Genomic DNA, 20,214 nt, shown 5'->3' on the forward strand with positions numbered 1-20,214 from the left:
TTGTTTTAGGTGGCTGTCATGGCTCCTGAAAAATGGGCCAACACAATAATGGGTCAGGCAACTAGGCGTCAGAATCACAGAATCACACAGTGCAGAAGAGGCCCTTCAGCCCATCGAGTCTGCACCGACATGTGAGAAACACCTGACCTGCCCTAATCCCATTTACCAGCACTTGGCCCATAGCCTTGAATGTTATGACATGCCAAGTGCTCATCCAGGTATTTTTTAAAGGATGTGAGGCAACCTGCCTCCACCACCCTCCCAGGCAGTGCATTCCAGACTGTCACCACCTCTGGATAAAAAAGTTTTTCCTCACATCCCCACTAAACCTCCTGCCCCTCACCTTGAACTTATGTCTCCTTGTGACTGACCCTTCATCTAAGGGGAACAGCTGCTCCCTATCCACCCTGTCCATGCCCCTCATAATCTTGTACACCTCGATCAGGTCACCCCTCAGTCTTCTCTGCTCCAACAAAAACAACCCAAGTCTATCAACCTCTCTTCATAACTTAAATGTTTCATCCCGGGCAACATCCTGGTGAATCTCCTCTGCACCCCCTCCAGTGCAATCACATCCTTCCTATGTTTGTTATCAGGATGTTGGTTCCTGAAATTCACCCTCATTGTGCTTGTATAATGCCTATAAAATGGGTATGTGGTCCAATTTCCCCTCCAAGAATCCTAGTTGTCGCAGGTGCCCTTGAGTTAATTTATTTTGATACGCAGATAAAAGGTAAAAAGCCCACCTATTAAAAATCAATATTCCTTAACTCTAGGTGAATATTCAAGTGTTCATTGCTGAGTTTAATTCAACAAACGTTTTTTGTACCCTTACTATTAACCCCAGTTTGCTGCTAATCTCTGTATCCTCTGGCAAAAAGCAGAAATCACACTATTGACAATATTTGATTTGTTCTCTCTCTATATCAGAGTTGCTAATGTGAAGTAGCATGGTTCACAACTTCGGAATATAAACATTTTCAAAGATATTGGCCCAGATTTTCCTGTCAATATAATGGCACTTGCCCATATTTCTGCATAATGGTGCAACCACTTCTGATGTGGGGCAGATCCGTGATTTAGCTCAAATATTCAAAAGTTGCCTTTCAAGTTGTGCCATTTTACCATTAGCTTTGCAAAAATGGCATCTTGTTCTCGGCCTCACCATTGAATGCTGTGAAGTTGCTGCAATTTTGTGTTAGATACAAACTAAATTCATCACAAAAACTTAAGTCTTGACTAATCCAGCCCAAGTACCCTTTTAACAATGTGGTAAATGGTAATTTCTGCCAAGTAACTGCTCCAATACGTAAAAATAAACCATTAGCCGTGTGGTGTATTATTCCTTCAGGTTTTAATTTGTGGAGATTTTAAATTTAATTTACTTTTAGCTTTTCCATTCTTTCTTATTTTTTTTCTCTCTCAATCTAATCTTCCTTTCGCTTTCTCTCTACCTGATTTGACATTTGCTCTTTGTCCTTGGGCTGTTAATTACACAATCCGTTAATCTAATTGATTAAGGAGATATGCAGTTGCTTGCTCTGTTCACTCGGGTCCCAGATGCCTGGTTTCCTTCATTGCGTTGTTATCTATTCAGACATTCACCAACTTGGCACAAAAAAATTTAAAAGCGTAACTATACAAGGAGATGTCTAACTAATGGCAGACATTGCTTTAATCTCCCATTATAGCAAAATCTGGGTCATTCAAAATAAAATAACCGTTTTCTAAGATATGTGTTTCTCTTGAGGTTTAGCAGTTAAAGGTCTGTTTGAAATGGTAAAACCCAGATGTGATGTATGTTCTTATTTGTTTATGTCTGTAACAATTAGAGAACATGTGTAATGATTTCATTTGAGGCATTTTATAAGTAACTAATCTTAATCATATCTGTTCTTTAAAAAAAAATGATTCAATTTATGCATTCGTATTTTGATTATTATTGTCACCTAACTAGGTATGTAGGCCTGGATTTTCATCACCAAGCTGGGTAGCGGGAGTTGGGAAAATTCCTGACTCAGCCCGCCCAACTCAAGAGGAAGTGCCCGCAAAGGTGGGATCTTCATTGCTAGGGGGGGCGGTGAAGGCTGGAGTCGGGCTAGCCAACCCAGGAAAAAGGTCAGAGGCAGCCATGGGATGTGGAGGTGTGCTATTTAAAAGCCCTGCCTTAATGCTATGGGACTTTGCCCAAGTTAACATAAAAACAAAGACCCTCCAGCCCTCACCAATTAGGCCACCTCACCACCACCCCCCTCACCCCCAACAACACTCGCCATGCACCATTCATGATATCCCATGCCCCCCATGCCAGGCTATACCCTGCCACTCAACCCTCATGGCCCCTCTTGCCCCCCATGCCTAGGAATGGCCCCCCACCATTCCCCCATGGCTCCTCATACTTCCTATGCCAAGCTATGGCACATCCATCCCCTTTGACCCACTATATACTGTATAAAACCAATGAACCCTATAATGACAATGAGTTGTGTAAAAAAAACTTTAAAAATAATCATTTATTCATTACTTTCCACTATGTTAAAAAAAGTCCTTTCACTAAAGCCCAAGAAAAGTGGCAATCATCTAGACCCTTTAAAGTATCAATAACAGAAACTGTAGGCAATTGAAACCTCTTTACCTTATGTAAATAAACATTGTGAAATTGACAACACAGATCAGAGAGCCAGAGTTGTCAATAAAGCAAGGCTTTCCCTTGGGGCTCAGGTGTTTTACCGGAATAATGGATGTCTGGGCTCTCGACCAAGCCTCATGATGTAATCTCAATGTATCGTTTCTAAAGGGCTCCAAAGCCATACAGACTCGATGAAAATTGTGGCCCTATTCTTTTTCAGACAGTTTCACATGCTAATATTTTATTATACATATATTATACATATTTTATTATGTGTATACATACATGTATAAAAAATACTGAAACATGTTGTATGTGCAATTGTAAGTATGATGTTAGCATGGACAATGAATGTGTATCAATGTATTCACTGGCATTCCACAACAGGAAAACTTTCATACAAAAGCAGTTATGAATATTTTTAACACAAATTGCAACAGGCAGATTATATCAAGGCTAAGTCAGAAACATTTATCATTCAAAGGTCTGGAGACAGAAAGATACACAGGGTTACTTTCAGCATTAAAGTAGAATGAGCAATTGACTGATTGAAGAAGGATGGTGCAATTCATCAGTGGAATCACTTTTACCTGCAGAGTTGATAAGAAGGCTGCTCATCAGAAGGAAAATGGATCAAATCATGTTTCCTGCAGAAACATGTCTAAGGGCAACTCCCATGGCTCCGTATTTCCTAGCAACTCTATCACTGCTCAGGCAAACCTTGGAAAGAATTACAAAATGAAACCAGCCACAGAGATTCAAAATGAAATTCAAGTAAGTTTGAACTCTTGCAATTTCATATTCTAATAAGAGGAAAGAGCTGTAAATGATCTATGCCAGACCAATTAAGATGAAGATAAATTTACTAAATTTTAATTAAATGTATTTCTGATCAACAATTTACAAAGCACATAATAATCGAGCCATTTAGAAAGAAAAAAAGCTTATTCTAAGACATGCCTGTGGCATAATGAGTCTGAAATTGGATAGGGACAGTTCTGCTGCATAAGTAAGAGAAGACCACCACTCCCCACCCCCCACCCCCCACTTCCCATACCCAAACTCCCCCACTATCCAGCTGCTTGATGAGACCACAGACCTTTTCCCATATTCATATATAATTAACTGGGGTAGATTCTTCTGTGGGACCAGGCTTCTGTTTTTCTGGTGAATGCTAGAGTAGCACTCAACTGTTCTAACAGGGGGACCACAAGGCTCAGAAAAGGATTTAAAAAATAAAGGTAAGTGGAAACTCAGGATTTCCAATGGCTTTCAAATAAGTGTTAAACCTTTCCAGAAGCTTCCAATTTTCATGTATTTAAATAATGCAATTTTGCCTTAACACCAGTATCACTTTATGAAACCATTCAGTCATGTTGCTTATTTCATGTGCCTCACAGTGTGTTACAACACTACATCAGTTCATATAACCCTCAAAAAATACAATAAAATGAAATAAATATTAAATGGAAAAGTTTCCTTTTTCTCCCTATGGTTTCTTTAATTTGTCACATGAAGAGCCCAGTTTTTTTTAAATGATATGTATATTGTCAATTCACCGACATGTTAATTTAAATGGACTGAATACTCCCGTTGGCAAATTAAGCCTTGTCCCTCACATGATGAAATATGCTTTTCTAGATACAAATGTTGATTTCATTTTTCGTTGTAGTATTACCTTTCATCAACCATAAGGGTGATACCAAAATGGATACAATTGTTTAATATCTTTTCATGACATCTCTGCAATATTTCAATAATTGCCATAAAAATGTAGTTCCATCTAGATATTACCTTTAGTCATATTCTCTATTATCATAGTATCATCATGAATATTCCTTAATTGCAGAAGGAGTTGCTAATTGATTCTGAGGGTGAAGGTGATTCAAATCCACATGAAAGTTACGTTGAACTGTGGCAGCTGCATGATCCTTCTCTAGGGAAACCATCTAATTGGCAAGGTTTAAGTTATAAGAACCAAGGGAACCAAAAGGTAAAATTCAGCATTTATATTATCACATTCTTGTAGTCTTTGACGACATATTATTGTCACAGGTTAAACCCAAGTCACAGAGGTGTAAATTTGCATGGATTGTGCTATTTAAACATTAATAACTTCTTATTAGTGCGAACTGTCACATGATAAAACCAATGTCAACTATTTAGAAAATCATGTAGGCCATGTTCTCTTCTATTGCTAAGTTGGGCAAAAACATAAGTGAGTTTAAAAGCTTCTGGTAAAATTGGTAATTGACTTTGGTGCCCGTGTACTGCTGCTCTGAAGATTCCTAATGGGCCCGCTGGGAGCTGTACCACCACATGGACTGTTCAGTATGATGGGCCAACAGAGTTAATCAGCTGTACCCTCATAAGCTATCACAATGCCATCCCCTCATTAATATTGTCAATACCTCACACTGTGGCTCCTCCTCAACACCACTATAATCATTTGTAGTGAGTGCACCTAAGCCTGTTTCAATAGGTGTTGGCAACATTTGGTACTGTGGTAAGGTCCCAGTGACCCTTGTAAATCACAGTGTTCCACTGGAAGAGAAAGATTTTATGCTGCTTTCCTTGTGCTTTCATTATGGGTGTATAATCTTGGAATGTACCAGTGGTTCTGTACAATCCTCTCATCAATTTAGTGTCCTGTGATTTTTAACAAATAATTCAGTTTTCCTTATTTATATCTAGTTACTTGTTCCTGGTAGGTTATCCATCTTCTGTTCTCACGGCCTTCAGTTAATTTAATTTTGATCCTAAAAATAAGGTCACTGATTTTGAGAGAGGGTGGTTTTGTGCATTTAAATTCATCATTGCAAAGTGTTTTCTTTCCCATCGTGGCATGCATCATATAATTTGTGTAGCTGCAGTATTTTCACTTCATAAATCTGGATACGTTCTTGTTACCATTTGTTACTGAACACAATATTTTCTGTTTACGTCTTTAAAAACTACTTTCTCTCTAATTCTAAGGTATGACTATCATGAATATTCAACTATTTTGTGTTTGTCTCTTGTGGAACTTCTTCCAGATCTTCTGAATAGTTGCCATTGAATGCCTATAACAAATCAGCACACTCGTTGCTTCTGTAGCATATTTGGGGCTACCTTTCTCCACCAAAAATCTATCCATAATGCTGTATTACAGGGATTAACAGTATGTGTGTGCTGAGGTCAGAAAATCTAGCTCTTCTCAAATTTAATAGAGCTATGCTCCACAAATATTGCTTAGTGTTGAGTTCAATTAGACCTCATTTTCACTTGAGCAAGGGTCTTAATCTCACAATGTGGTATTATGAATCTTTATTCATAAGTGCTTCTGAAAGACAGATAAAGTATGTAGAACTGTTCAGCTGTCAAGCTATTTAAATGGCCAACCCTTTAAATAATTGAGAAAAAAACAGTCTGCCTATGCCTGGGGGAGTTGAAAAACTTCAAACTGTCCAGTAATTTTAATGGCCAATCCTTTAAAAATTGAAAACAAACAGCGTGCATGTGTCTGTGAGAATTGAAAAAAAATTTTCAACAGTTTCAATAACTGTTTGTTGATGTAACACTATGTGCTATCATTTTAGCATTATTCATGCTTGGCTTCTTTTTTGCAACCTATCATTATCATAATAGGAAGATGGCATAGTGGTATTGTTACAGAACTAGTACTCCAGAGACCTAGAATAATGGTCTGGAGACCCAGGTTTGAATCCCACCATGGCATATGGTGAAATTTGAATTAAAAACTATATATAATGATGAACATGAAATCATTCTTGATTGTCCTAAAAACCTATCTAGTTCACTAATGTCCTTTAGGGAAGGAAATCTGCCGCCCTTATCTGGTCTGGCCTACGTGTGACTGCAGACCCACAGTGAAGTGGTTGACTCTTAAAGGCCCTTTGAAATGGCCTAGCAAGCCACTCAGTTCTCAAGGGAAATTAGGGATGGGCAATGAATGCTGGCCCAGCCAGTGGCGCCTACATCCTATGAACGAATATAAAAATGTTTTTTTTAAGTTTGTAGTTTGATTAACAGCTCAAAGAGATTATTAAATGCTTAAGTGTCTTTGATGTGAGGTTATGATTACAATTATTTGTTTTGATAAGGGATTAAGTACTTGAGGGCATTTAAATATATTGATGTATTGAATGGGCTTTCATGAATGAGAAAGTCTTTTCATAAATAGTGAAGGCTCAAAATGGTTCCTGCCATGATGGCTACTGGGTGTACCAAAACAGAAAATGCTGGAAAAGCTCAGCACGTCTAGCAGCATCTGTGGAGTGAGAAACAGAGTAAATGTTTCGAGTCCATATGACCTTTCTTTAGAGCTCTGTTTCTCTCTTTGTCCATATGACCCTCCTTCAGAACTCTGTTTCTCTCTCCACAGATGCTGCTAGACCTGCTGAGCTTTTCCAGCATTTTCTACTTCTGTTTCAGATTTCCAGCATCTGAAGTTTTTGCTTTTATCTTAGTGGATACTGGGTGAGTTGGCACAGAGGGTGTAAGGACAAAGGGTAAAGTGGTTGTGTGAGGCATAGGTTGGCAAAAGTTGGCATAGGGGTTATGGGGAATGGGTCGGGTTGAGGGGAGGTGAGGGTGAGGGCTAGAGGGCCTAAAACAAAAACAGCTGGGATGAAGTACCAAAAAACTGAGGTGGGCTTTTGAAACAGCACATCTTGGCACTCAGCAGCCCTTTGGCCACCTCCAGTCTGCGTCCAGAGGCAATGGGCCCGACTCCATCCCATACCTGCACCGCTGAAACAAAGATTCTGCTATCCAGAGCACTTTTTCCCGAAGTGGGCCAGGCAAGCCAAAAAATTTCCTGACGCCTGCTACTGAACTCAGGAACAAAAATCCAGGCCTTTGACTTTATGCTGGTTAGGTGTTCATTTGCTGCTTGAGAATTGTTAAGGTCTGTCGTGCAAGAATGGTTGATTGACCTTTTTTAAAAAATAGTGCTAACAAAATCATATTCTCATGGTCATGCTTCAAAATAATTACCATTTGTTAGCAGCTTGTAAATTATGCTAATAAATCGGCATTTCTGCTATTGTTTTGAAAATGAGGAAAATATGTTCAAATTCGCTTGTGGTATCATAGAGAAAATGCAAGTGAAGTTGAGACTCTGCCCCAGTAGAATGGAAGAAAGCTATGAGAGAAATCTGATAGGTATAATGATGCACTGGTCACATGATAATTATGGATAAGAAAACCCATTTAGCCCATCTTAAATTATCTATACAGAAAGGTCCTGAATTCCCTCCATTTCAATGTTCAATTTTTGTTTGAAAGGTTCCAGGAATTTTGACCCTACTACTCTTCCTGGAAATCTATCCCATACATTGATCACCCTTTTCGTGAAAAAATTATATATGTCAGTCCTGCATTCAAGTTCTTTTAAGTTTTGTCCTTTTTACTGCAATTTCATTTAAAGTAATATACTACTACAAATTTAACTTTTTCATTTCCTTAACTATCATATATTTCACATATCATCTTTTGAATATATCTTTCCACACCACAAAAAGCCTGTGTTTCTTCAGTCTTTCTTTAGAAATCAGACTCTTGATGCTAGGGATCATCCGTGTGACTCTTCTTCCTGCCTGTTGTGGTTGAATGTCTCCTTTGTGGATCGACGATTTGGGCATAGTATTCAACAGTCTGATCAGAACATTGTACAAACTTCCATTGATTTGTATTACATTGCTTTTGTCATGTAGCTCAACATTCTATTGTCTTTTTTTGTTTGTTGCTCTGTATTGGTTGAAAGTTTTAGAATCTACTGAGACTCAATGGCTCTTTTGGTTTCATCCTTAGCTATTCCAATAGCATTCATAGGTGCCTGCTCCCCAACTGCATTTCCTTCCTTTGTGCCATACTTTGCTCTTGTCCGCATTAAATGTCACATTCTGTTGTTGTGTCCACTGATACATTTTGAACAATTTATTCTGTCATTTCTGAGATGCCTCTCCCAGTTCCACAACCCCCTCCGAGGATCATCTTGCCCTCTGAGTCAAGGGATGGTTTATGAAACTAGGATATCTAAGAGGAATGAGGAGAAAAATTATTTCCAAACAATTGCATATCTAAGAGGAATGAGGAGAAAAATTATTTCCAAACAATTGCAAAGGATATTGTTTTGATTTCTATAATATTGCCACATAAAATTAGTTGAAAGCTTGCTATATGTTTTTACACAAAGCTTTGCCACCTAATGCATACATATATCTTTAAACGTTTCCTGTTCAATTACTAATTTTTTAATTATATAAAATCTGACCTTATTTTTATTGAAAGTTTATTTTAAGCTCTAAGAAAAAGCAAATGTTTTCAAGAAAGCTGTTATTTAGACTTTCTACTACGATTAGTTAGATGTCTAATGCAGAATGTCTTTTGCATTATTACAATAATGGCACTTAGATGTATAAACATATCTAAAACTGACCTTGTACTGTCATCGAGAGGAGAGTGAACTGTAAGTCGAGAAATGTGCAAATGCAGGAAATTCAATCCTTGTGATCTAGAACTTTGATAGTGAAGTATAACCCCTTATCAGTCATTTAATTCAGCCATGGTTCATTTAATATGAGGTTGACAGATGAAAGTATAGCTTCTGTAAGCAAGCACTTAAGCGATACATGTTGACTGTAATTTTTCTTTTTAAAAAAAATCTTATTACTTGTAGAGAGAATTCCTTGTGTTTTCCATTTTTGTTTGTAGAAAAATCCATAGCTTACATATTTCTATGTATAATTTGGGTGCACTTTACTGCATTAGCTGAATATTATAATGTGAAAAATGCTGAGACACATTTGAATTATGTAAATTGGAACAGTTAAGAATATTTTATAATTCAGTCTGACCTGTGTCAGGTTGTCTCCTTCATCTTGAAAAATCCATTCTGCCTGCCTCTGTCTTGTGCATCTACACTGTAAAATGAGCTTTGGATAACATTTCATCATGAAAGAATGACACTTTGCATCTTGAAAGATCGTCATAATACTCAGCCTTTTATATTTTCAGCTATAATCAGGTTAAAGAATTGCAAGTTTTTCAAAATAATTAATGATTATTTCTGAAAAGATTGAATAAAATTGGCATAATACAAAATGCTTTTTTTTTTCAAAAAATAAGTTGCTAATCAAAATTGTCCTTACCCGAAAATTAGCTTTCTAGTGAAATGAATTGATTCAGATCATCATATAAATTATTCTTGCCTTATTTGCTCCTAATTAGAAATGACATACAAAGGACAGTTGGGCAATTAAATACCATGACCAAACAATGTTTATTATTGGTTACAGACTTTATGCTTTGAAGTATCACTAATAGTATAACAAAGGTTTTTCATAACGTCTTAGACTTTTGCGATATAATCTTTGGTCATTAATGATAGTTTATGACAGATAATACAAGTCATCTTTAATTCATTGCTTTATTTTATATACATACACACAAAAGCACATTCCTATATATTTATTAGTGTTTCTCAGGCCCCTCTTTCATCTGTGCTTTGTGCTTGGCCTGTGACATCCTGGGGACAGACACTTTTTGTAGGATCTCATCTCTAGTGACTTCTTAAATTGAGAGAGCGGGACACATTTCATTGTCCTTGTTCATGAGATCACTGAGCAGATGTTATAAAAAAAAATGTCTGTTCCCTGGCTGTTTCAGACCAGTAAGAAGCACAGCAACAACCAGGAGCTGCTTCTGCTTTTATACTAACCTGTCTACTGAGAGAGAAACATATCAAATAATGTCAACCTATTTGGACTTGCATGCATTTGAGCAAATTGTGCCTGCATTTATGTAATGGTGCTGTGATTTTGGGAGCAAGTTGGAACCCTAAGGTTGTTTTGGCCCATGTAATACAGTTGCACATAGATTATATTGACTTAGCACCATGCCATTTCCAAGCTTGCACGGTTAGACTTATGCTAACAGATAGGTATGGGGTGACTTTAGTATGCATCATGACTTTCTGATGTAAATTATGGAGAATGATGTTGGCTTTATCTATTATTAATGAAATTACGCAATGTTACTTCATTGTTGGATAATCAATGTGGATAAGTCTCAGTGGAGGCAGCAAAGCCAAAGGAGGTAGAATCAGTGCCTCTATGTTATGCGTGTCATTTACATAACTTTGAAAATCTTAGTACAACAGGGACATAAGACATACTAGTAAGTAGATAGCTGTGCTCCTTCACGTCAAATTATATGTTGATTCGGTAGAATTCCCTTGAAACTGTCATGACCACAGATCATAGCCTCAAATCACTTACACACATATAGAACTTTCAAGTAAGATGTGTTTTTTTTAAAAAAAAAGGACCTACAAGCAAAAGCTGGCTGGAACTGTAAAGCACTCACTTTCTGGAAAATTCCTATATGGATTACATTTGACCAACTAGTCCAGAGAACGCAGTGTTGCACCTAAAAAGACATCAAGGCCTACTTCAGACAGAGACACTCCATAGGAAAAATACAATGCAAAAACTGAACTGCAGTCTCCTGTAGTTGTGGCGATAATGAAGGCTGATTATGATCTTAACAGAAACCATCTCCTGTGAGTTATATCCCAGACTGTGGACATGACGTGAGTTGAAAAGAAAGCAAATCTGGGCGAAAGACATATTGGATTTTCCCTTCCAGGAATGCACAAGAAAATGGGTTAAAAGGCCAACTGCAACCCTAGTTCTGTGTGCTAGTTTTAGTGTTCCAGGTCAGATGTTTGAGGGTGTGCTGTGAAGGTCACAGCTGAAGAACATCAACTAGGCATCCCTGTGCTTGCCGGTGAAAAGCCTCCTCTCCCTGATTGCTGGAAGCAAGTCATAAGTCAGCAAAGCCACAATCGAAAAGGAAACAGGACAACTCATTTCAGCTAACCTGCAGAACCAAAAATCTCCAAACCAACAGCTCAGCTGCCCAAAGTCAGCTCTACTGAAATCATCCAAATTAATGGCCCCAACGTTTCATCGTATATTTCTCACGGACCAGTCAAGACTGATTTGTATATCTTTTTAACTTCTATTTCTGGACTCACTTCTCATTTCTATTCTGTATGTATGTATGTTATGTTTTCATTTTTTTTCTCTCGCTTTTTAGTAACTAATAAATTCACTCTTTAACTCAATAAAGCCTGGTTAAATTGGCTCTTTTTAAAACATAAATACATCTGGATTGGGAAAAGGTATCCATGAGGAAAGAGATCCTTGTTGCAACCAACCGGAGAGCATAACAAATTGGGGGAACCTCACCCAGGAACCATTCGTAACAATCCTTTCTGCATTATTCCTTAACTAATATGCTGTTAGGTAGAGTAGTCAGTATCTATGGTGAGCTATATGTAATATACACTCTTGGCAGAACGTAAAATGACGCACAATGATGTTAGGCATGCGTCCTAACATCATCGCGAACTCGTTTGGCAGGCGCATGGCTGAGTCGGCTACACACCCGCTGATTATTGAAAGGCCTATTAACACAATTAACGAGGTAATTAAGCTGAATTTTACGCTGCCCGTGCAACCTTACGGTTGGCGGGCAGGTGAAAAGGCCAAGCGGCCTTTGCATTTTTTAGGAAACCTCATCCACGAGCAGGATAAGGTTTCCTAAAGCTAATACTAATGAAATAAAAACTTGATTTTGAAAATAAAAACATGTGCCATCTCATGTGATATGAGGGGAGATGTTTCATTAAATTTTTAATGTCCTTATCTTTTGTTTAAAAAGTGCTTCAATCTCCCTGAGGCAGCTCTGTGCCTCAGGGAAATTGAAGCACTCTTTCGCGCGCATGCGCCAACTGCGTGCGAGGCCCGGCTCTCCCTCCTCCCCCCCGCTCGCACAGGTAGCACTCAGTGCTACCACCCCGATCCACGCAGGGTGGGCCTTAATTGGCGGGTGGCGGTCGGCTGTCGGCCTGCTCCCGCCGAGCCTGCCCGACGACTGTAAAATCCTGGCCTATATTTATCCATATAAAATTCCTTTTTCTTTTTTTAGTTTCAAGATTTAGATGCAATATAATTCAACATGGAATTTGTAAGCATAGTAAGGAATAAATTTAATCCTATTGTCTCACTAAAGTCACCAAGGCTTTCAAGCTTTACTATATGAATAACAAACACCAAGAGTGGAGGGTAATGATACTGGATTGTTCTACAGAGAGCCACCATGGACTCAATGGGCTGAATGATCTCTTTCTGTACTATAATTACTCTATGACTCTATGGACTGGAATTTACAGCCCCTGCCAGGTGTGTTTTAGGCAGGAGACATGTAAAATATGTCGTGCTGCTGGCCCACTGCCTCGCTGCGCACTCCTGACCTGGTCCCCATAATATGGGGGTTGGGCAGGGTGCCCACTCTCCATCCTGCCCTGAGGCCTATCGAGGGCCTAATGTTGACAATTATAACTGGCTTTAGGCCCTCAATCCACCTCCACTGCCATAATACACTGAGCAGTGGAAGGTGGGTGAGAGTGGCGAGGCCGTTTTTCTTACCTAAGTTGGTGAAAAGGCAGGAAGGAAAGGGGGTACCTCCTTCGGGGGGGTGTCCTTTGCTTGCTCAAGATTGTACCCCTTTTTTATACCTCCCCACCTGGCTTCCAAAAACAGTACCCCACCCCTCTTAACCCCCTCTTTAGTGTGCCTGATCAATCCATGTCCAAAAAGTTTGGCACTTAATAGGTCCAATGTCCATTTTCGACCTTTGTGGGATGACTTGCAGTCCCACAGTCCCAGCAGTGCCCATGCTGATCCTAGCAGTACTGGGACTGCAAGAGCTGCCGGCCACTGAGGGCAGATGTCCCAGCTTACTTAGGCCATCTCCAGCATGGCTGGAATTTTCCAGCCCCATTGGCGGTGGGAGTCAAGATGGGGGGGTAGGTGGGCAATATGGCAAGAAGGCCAAAAATCTATTTCACGGTCCTTGTAAAAGCAGTTTGCAATCGTCCGCTCCACCCGTCAATGGCGGGACGCTTTCCCGCCACCACACGTCAGGAACCTAATTTCAATAATTTAGCATCTCATTATAAGCCCTGCTTGCCAGTATCATTCCCCCATTCTGGATCATCCAGGACGTGTTTCACGACTGTACATTAATGACGGGCACCTGGTGACCTGCGCTTTGCTCAGGACCTCGAGGTTTGTTTGCCTACCTTTCTTCGGGCAGCACTCGCAGCCATCAGCACCAGGCTTCATAGGCTTTTAGGGGAGCTCACGGGCAGGTCTCTACCTAAGGCGGGGGTGGCTTTTCAATGGCTGCAAGGCCCGGACTTACTTGGGGAAGGGGGAGAAGTGGCCTCAAGCAAAGGCTGTACTGGGGAAAGGGGGTATCCCAGGCTGTTGGTGGGGGGGTAGGGGGGGGCAGGGGGCACATGTTGATCTGTACAAGTGGCCTCAAGATGGTGAAGGCTGAGGAAGCAGTCTCCAAAGGAGATGAGGCCAGATGGAAATGTGAGGGTGTGTGTGATTGTGAGCAGTGATGTCCCTTGAGCTGGCAGTGAGTGAGATGCCAGTGAATGTTTGATGCCCTGTGTGTGAGGTTAGAGTGATAAGATGGGTGTCTTACCCTGGCTGCAAGGATGAGATCATTCATCCATTTTCTGCAATGGATGGCCAACTTCTTGCATGCAACACCGGCACTGACCACCTCTGCCACCGCCTCCCCAGCTAGAGTGGTGAGACTGATGGGCCTCCTGCAGCCAGCATGGAGGTAGACCATACCACAGTGGGCCTCCACAGCGTCCAAAAGGCGTCCCATGGATGTGTCACTGACTCGGGGGGGCTGCACTCTGCTTGGCTTTTGGGGCCATGTCTTCACTGGAGCAGTCCTGAGCTGCAAGCATTGAGAAGTGTGTGCACAGCTGCAGTTTAAATATGGCGCCCTGCATGAGGAAGCAGCATGGCAGGCAAATCGGAGGCCCCCCCGCCAGTTAGATGGCATGTTTCCTGCAGCCGCATAATGAACGTGTCGACACGGCGCGAAAGCCCACTATTACATCTAGGGGTTAAAATGACTTTTTTCACGCCCACTCCTGCCCTTTGTGCAAATCTTGGATGATTCTGCCCTATGTTACTGCTGCGGTGCTGAGGGGCTGCCTTATTTAAAGTCAGTCGGTTTAACCAACTTTTCTAATGGGTGGGGACAAGCAGTACGCACCACCACTGCCTGCACCGCCGCCGCCACCCTCCCCCCTCACAATCCCCAATAAAATCCAGCCCAATTCCTGCAATCCGAACAAACACAATCGGCGGGTGTCACTGCTGCCAAAACCAGCATTTATTGCCCCATCCCTAATTGTCCTTAGAGAGTAATGATGGGCTACTGTCTTGAACCACTTCAATTAATGTAGTGAGCTACTCCCACAGTGCTGTTAGGTAGGGAGCTCTAGGAGGTGATGTTGAAGAAAGCTTGGCAAGTTGTTGCAGTGCATCTTGTAGATGATACACAATGTGGCTGGGTGTGGTGTGAGTGAATATTTAATACGGTGGATGGAGTACCAGTCAAATAGGCTGCTTTGTTCTGGATCATTTTGAACTTCTTGAGAATCCAGGAAAGTGAAAAGTATTCCATCATATTCCTGACTTGTGCTTTATTGACAGTGGCCTTGGGGAGTCAGGTGAGCTGCTTGCTGCAGAATACCCTGCCTCTGACTTGCTTTTGTAGTCACTGTATTTATTTGACTGGTCCAGTTAAGTTTTGTTCAATGTTACTCCCAAGATACTTATGATGGTTAATTCAGAATGGCAATTGCCATTGAATGTCAAAGGGATGTGGCTAGACTTTGTCCAGTTGGAAATGGTCATTGCCCGGCACTTGACTGGCATGATTGTTACGTGAAATGCAAGATGCAGCCAGCCAACTTGGATCTGCTAGCTGCATGTAAAAGTATACAAATATCAATCTGAGACCAATGCCTGAACATAATTGTACCAGCATTGCAGAAAACAATTCTGTAGTGTAATTGGCCTGCTACTCCTAATGTTGGAGACACCAAAAACCTTGAGCAGGATTGAGTGCCACCTTGTCTGTGCAAAGTAATGTGATATCAACATTGTTGAACTGTGCAAATTTTCCCCTGATATTGGGGGCGGTCTCTGCCAAACCCACAAAGCTGTGAACATGTGTAGAACTTTGAACTACTGCATAGGTGCATTCCCCCATGGTTGCCATATTTGCTGTGCAATATAAAGTGCACAGTTTCAACTGCAGAAGAGCTAGCCCAATTAATGAACTAGTTTTATTGGAAGCTTCCATTGATTCAAAAATATAAAATGGAACATTAGTATCTGTCAAGGCTAGTATTCAGGTTTAGGCTCTTACTCTACAAGTGGGTCACCTAATTATGTTTAGAATCTGTTTTACCATAATGGATAAAAGTTTGAATGACCTCTTCAGTAATATAGTTACATACTAGCATTTATTGTCTGAGTGCTTGTAATATCAGTGAGTGCAAAAAAGGACACAAGGTTTTAGAGCCGGCATAAATGTGAAATATTGAAGAAAAGACTGGCAAGTAGGAAGCACACTGTCCTTTATTAAGTGTAATTGTAATTTGGTATGTTGCATTATTAGTTAAGAAAAAATAGTGATTCACCCAAAATATACAACAAAATTTTATAAGGTTAAGAAGTTACTATGGTTGGCTGAATATTTGATTCAGAACAAAAGTGGAGTGTTTTGTAGTAAATTCATTAATGTTCATATTTTTTGCTATTTATTAAGCCAAAATGTTTCAATGCATCTGTGATTGTTGCAGATTATGAGTGCCCCTGAGAAAATAAATCTAAATCCAGATAACGTGAAGGAAGCCATCACTGAATCTACATGCCAAGATCAAATGATAGGTATGGAAAGTACATAAACTCGATCATCGCTTTCTCTAGTCAGTTTATGTCTGGTATGCTTAAAACTAGGCAAATGTTATGAAATAATATCAATTTTTTTCAGCAAATTTAGGTAATTCAGAAACATTTTAACATGAGAAGCTTTTTCAGGATACATTCATTGATCACTGTCAAGGCTAAAATAGCCTTTTTTCCAAGGTGTCCTTTAAAATTTCATTTGATTTTTGAATTGCATCTTCTCAATATATTGGCTATGAGTAAGATTACTACTTCTGAAATCTGATACACAGAAGAGTACCAAGCTGTTCTCTTTAATTTTTCATGTTCTGAACACTCCAGGATCTTATTCCATTTTTGACAAAGCTCACAAGTGTCCCTTCTCAATGTCACGATTTGTTCTCCTAAGATCTTGCATGTGACTTATTACATAAGTATATAGCAGTCTTAGATTTATCTCTCTATTAAAATTGCAGACATATACAATATGGCACGTTTTAATAAAAATTGTATGTATACTACAAAGCAGCTGAAAGAAGTAAATTGATATGCTGTGTTCTGTGAGGGCTCCAGAGTCCCATTTGTGAAACAGGTAGTGTACATAGCTTTTCAGTTCGTTATCCTTCAATCACAGGGAAACAGTTAATGGTAAATTTTACAGAAAAATAGTATTATTAAACAATGTAGAACAAGAAAAAGCTATTCATTCCATTAAAATCTGTTTATTCCACTATTTCAATATCATGAATTCAACCCAACTTACTTAATCTCTTGAAGGAAGGCTGATCAAAAGTTCTGAAGAAGAGTCATTATTGGACTCAAAACTTTAATGCTGTTTCTCTCTCCACAGAAGCTGCCAGACTTAGTTTTTCCAGAACCGTCTGTTTTTCTTTCAGATCTCCAGCATCCACAGTATTTTGCTTTTATTTTAGTTCTTAAAATTCTTTCCTTACTTCCAAAATTAATGCAATGCAATTCTAAAATATCAATCTAATAGCTGTTTTATTCAACTATGGATTTACATTTGATGCTTCCGTTGACTTAGTAACACTACTGTAATGTGCATTATGTTCTAGTCATTAGGATCAAGACTCTTGCTTAGTCCTTTCATTCTTGACTTTAGCCAGATTTTTATTCCGCTTTTTTTAAGGATTTAGTCAACATAACACTAATTACATTTGCTTAGAGTTTGCACCATAACTCCATTACTCTGTGAGGATGGTTGGAGCTTCTTCTAATGTTACTTGGTCTTGTCGAAGAAGCACATATGTCCTCTACTTCTATGCTCACAGTTAAATTTCAATAGCCTACTTAAACCATCACACAATCCTTCTGGAGATGAAGTTCCATCTTCACACTGAGGACACCATTCATTGTGTTATGTAACACTGCCATAGTGCTAAATAGGATAAATTCATTCAGCTCTAACAGTTCAAAACTAGGCCTTTATGAGGCAATGTGGGCCATCAGAATAAAATGGAATTTTATTCCACCACGTATGTAACAAAGTCTTGTGGCACTGTGGGTAGCATCCCTTTTTCTGAGCCAGATATCAGGATATGTTGGCCAAGGAAGGTGCATTCATAACTCAGGCATATAGGTTAAATATCAACACCAACACATGCCAATGGCAGGTGGTAAGAGAGGGGGAGATTCCTGGTCATGTGATGGAAAGAAAGCTGAAGCCTCTACCATCACTATCCATAGTTTTAGTCTACATCATGCATGTAAAAGTGTATGTTACCACAGCAGCTCACACTCCTTCAGTGAACTATAACACAACATGCCACCACAATGTATAACCTCATGGTCCAGCAACTTCCTCACTTGACCATTACTGTCAAGCCAGGTGACCAACCCTGGTTAAATGAGGAATGTAGAAGAACATGTTAGGAGCACAGTGGACAATATGGGTGGAGGTGACTCCATGTATATCTCTCTCCCCAAATGATGGCAGATCCCAGCACTTGAGTGCAGAGGACAAGTGTCACACCCATTTTCAGCTAGAAGTAATGAGAGAATGGTCCATCTCTGCCTCCTGTGTTCCCCAACATCACAAATGCCAGCCTTCAGCCATTTCAGTTCACTCCCTGTGATATCAAAAATGCCATGTGTACTAGATGTAGCAAAGGTAATGGACTCCCAACACATCTGTGTTTCAGTGCTGGAGACTTATTGCTCCAGAAGTAACCAGGCAGTTCTGGTACAAACTAGTACAGCAACAATAATAGGATCTACTCAACAAAATTTAAAAATTGCTCAGGCATGTACTGTCTACAAAAAGCAGGCAAAGCTAATCCGGACAATTACTAATGCATTTGTCTACTCTCAATCATCAATAAAGTGATGGAAGGAGTCACAAACAGTGCTATCAAGTGGCACTTACAAATACCCTACTCACTAACACTCAGCTGGATTCCGCCAATTATCTAGATCTAGGCCTTTTCAGGAGTGAAGTACGGAATGTCTTCTACACCTAATCGATGGTAGATGTCTGGAACACTATTCCAGAAACTACAGCTGATGCAAGGCCAATTGTTAATTTCGAAACTGAGGTTTATAGATTTTTGTTAACCAAAGGTATTAAAGGATATGGGATAATAGCAGATGTATGGAATTAGGTCACAGATCTGACATAGTCTCATTGAAAGGTGGAACAGGCAAAGGGGTAAATGGCCTATTGGTGTTCTTGCATTCCTATGACCACTTGGCTCCAGACCTCATTACAGTCTTGTTCTAATTATGGACAAAAGAGTTGAATTCCAGAGTTGAGGTAAGAGCAACTACCCTTGACAACAAGGCAGCATTTGACAGAGTGTAGCACAAAGGAACCCTAGTTAAGTTGAAGACAATGGGGATCGTGGGGTTGGGGTTTGGAGTCTCCACTGGCTGCAGTCAGACTTGGCACAAAGGAAAAGTGCTATGGTTGTTGGAAGCCAGTCATCTCAGCCCCATGGCATTGACATCACTGCACGAGTTCCTCGGAGCAGTGAGCTAGGCCTGACCATTTTCAGCTGTTTCATCAATGACCTAATCTCCATCATTTAGTCAGAAGTGGGGAGATTTGCTGATGATTGCACAGTGTTCGGTTCCTTTCACCATTACTCATTTAATGAAGCAGTCTGCACTGCTAAAGCAAGGCCTAGACGTCTAGGCTTGGGCTGTTCCTATCTCTCTAATCTCCTCCAGCTCCTCCACCCTCTGAGATGTCTGCACTTAACTAATTCTGGCCTCTTAAGCATCTCTGATTTCAGTTGCTCCACCATAGGCGGCTGTGCCTTGAGCTTCCAAGCCCTATGCTCTGTAATTCCCTCCCTAAAACTCTCCACCACTCTATTTCTCTTTCTTCCTTTAAGATGCTCTTTAAAACCTACTTCTGACCAAGCTTTTGGTCACCTGTCATAAAGTAATATCACTTTATGTGACTTAGTGTCTACTTTTGCTTCATAATGCTCCTGTGAAGTACTTTGCGAAATTTTATTAAGCAATATATAAATATAACTTGTTGTTGGCCTGTTAATTGTCAACCAACATTCAAGCCACACAAGTGCAAGGCAATGATTATCTCCAGCAAGAAGGAGTCTAATCACCTTATTTTTAATTAATTTATGGAATGTGGGTGTCACTGGCTATGCCAGAATTTATTGTCCATTCCTAATTGCCCTTGAGAAGGTGGAGGTGAGTTGCCATCTTGAACCGCTGCAGTCCCACAGTGCTGTTAGGGAGGAAGTTCCAGGATTT

The 20,214-nt window shown here is 40.0% G+C and overlaps 1 protein-coding gene across 6 annotated transcripts in view; it reads left to right on the plus strand.

Moving 5' to 3' along the window:
* The window catches only part of LOC121284922 (nck-associated protein 5-like), a 716,253-nt gene that overhangs the window by 628,715 nt on the left and 67,324 nt on the right, over window positions 1-20,214 (plus strand). For 5 of the 6 annotated variants that reach the window (XM_041200836.1, XM_041200840.1, XM_041200837.1 and 2 more), the window contains 3 exons: window positions 3,226-3,403; window positions 4,479-4,622; window positions 16,389-16,476. In XM_041200836.1, the coding sequence (XP_041056770.1) occupies window positions 3,226-3,403; window positions 4,479-4,622; window positions 16,389-16,476 (410 nt within the window). Of the gene's footprint in view, window positions 1-3,225; window positions 3,404-4,478; window positions 4,623-10,958; window positions 11,640-16,388; window positions 16,477-20,214 lie in introns of those variants that run through there. The other variant, XM_041200841.1, reaches the window with a different exon arrangement.

This window comes from Carcharodon carcharias, chromosome 12 (genome assembly GCF_017639515.1).
Source record: "Carcharodon carcharias isolate sCarCar2 chromosome 12, sCarCar2.pri, whole genome shotgun sequence".
Taxonomy (NCBI): domain Eukaryota; kingdom Metazoa; phylum Chordata; class Chondrichthyes; order Lamniformes; family Lamnidae; genus Carcharodon; species Carcharodon carcharias.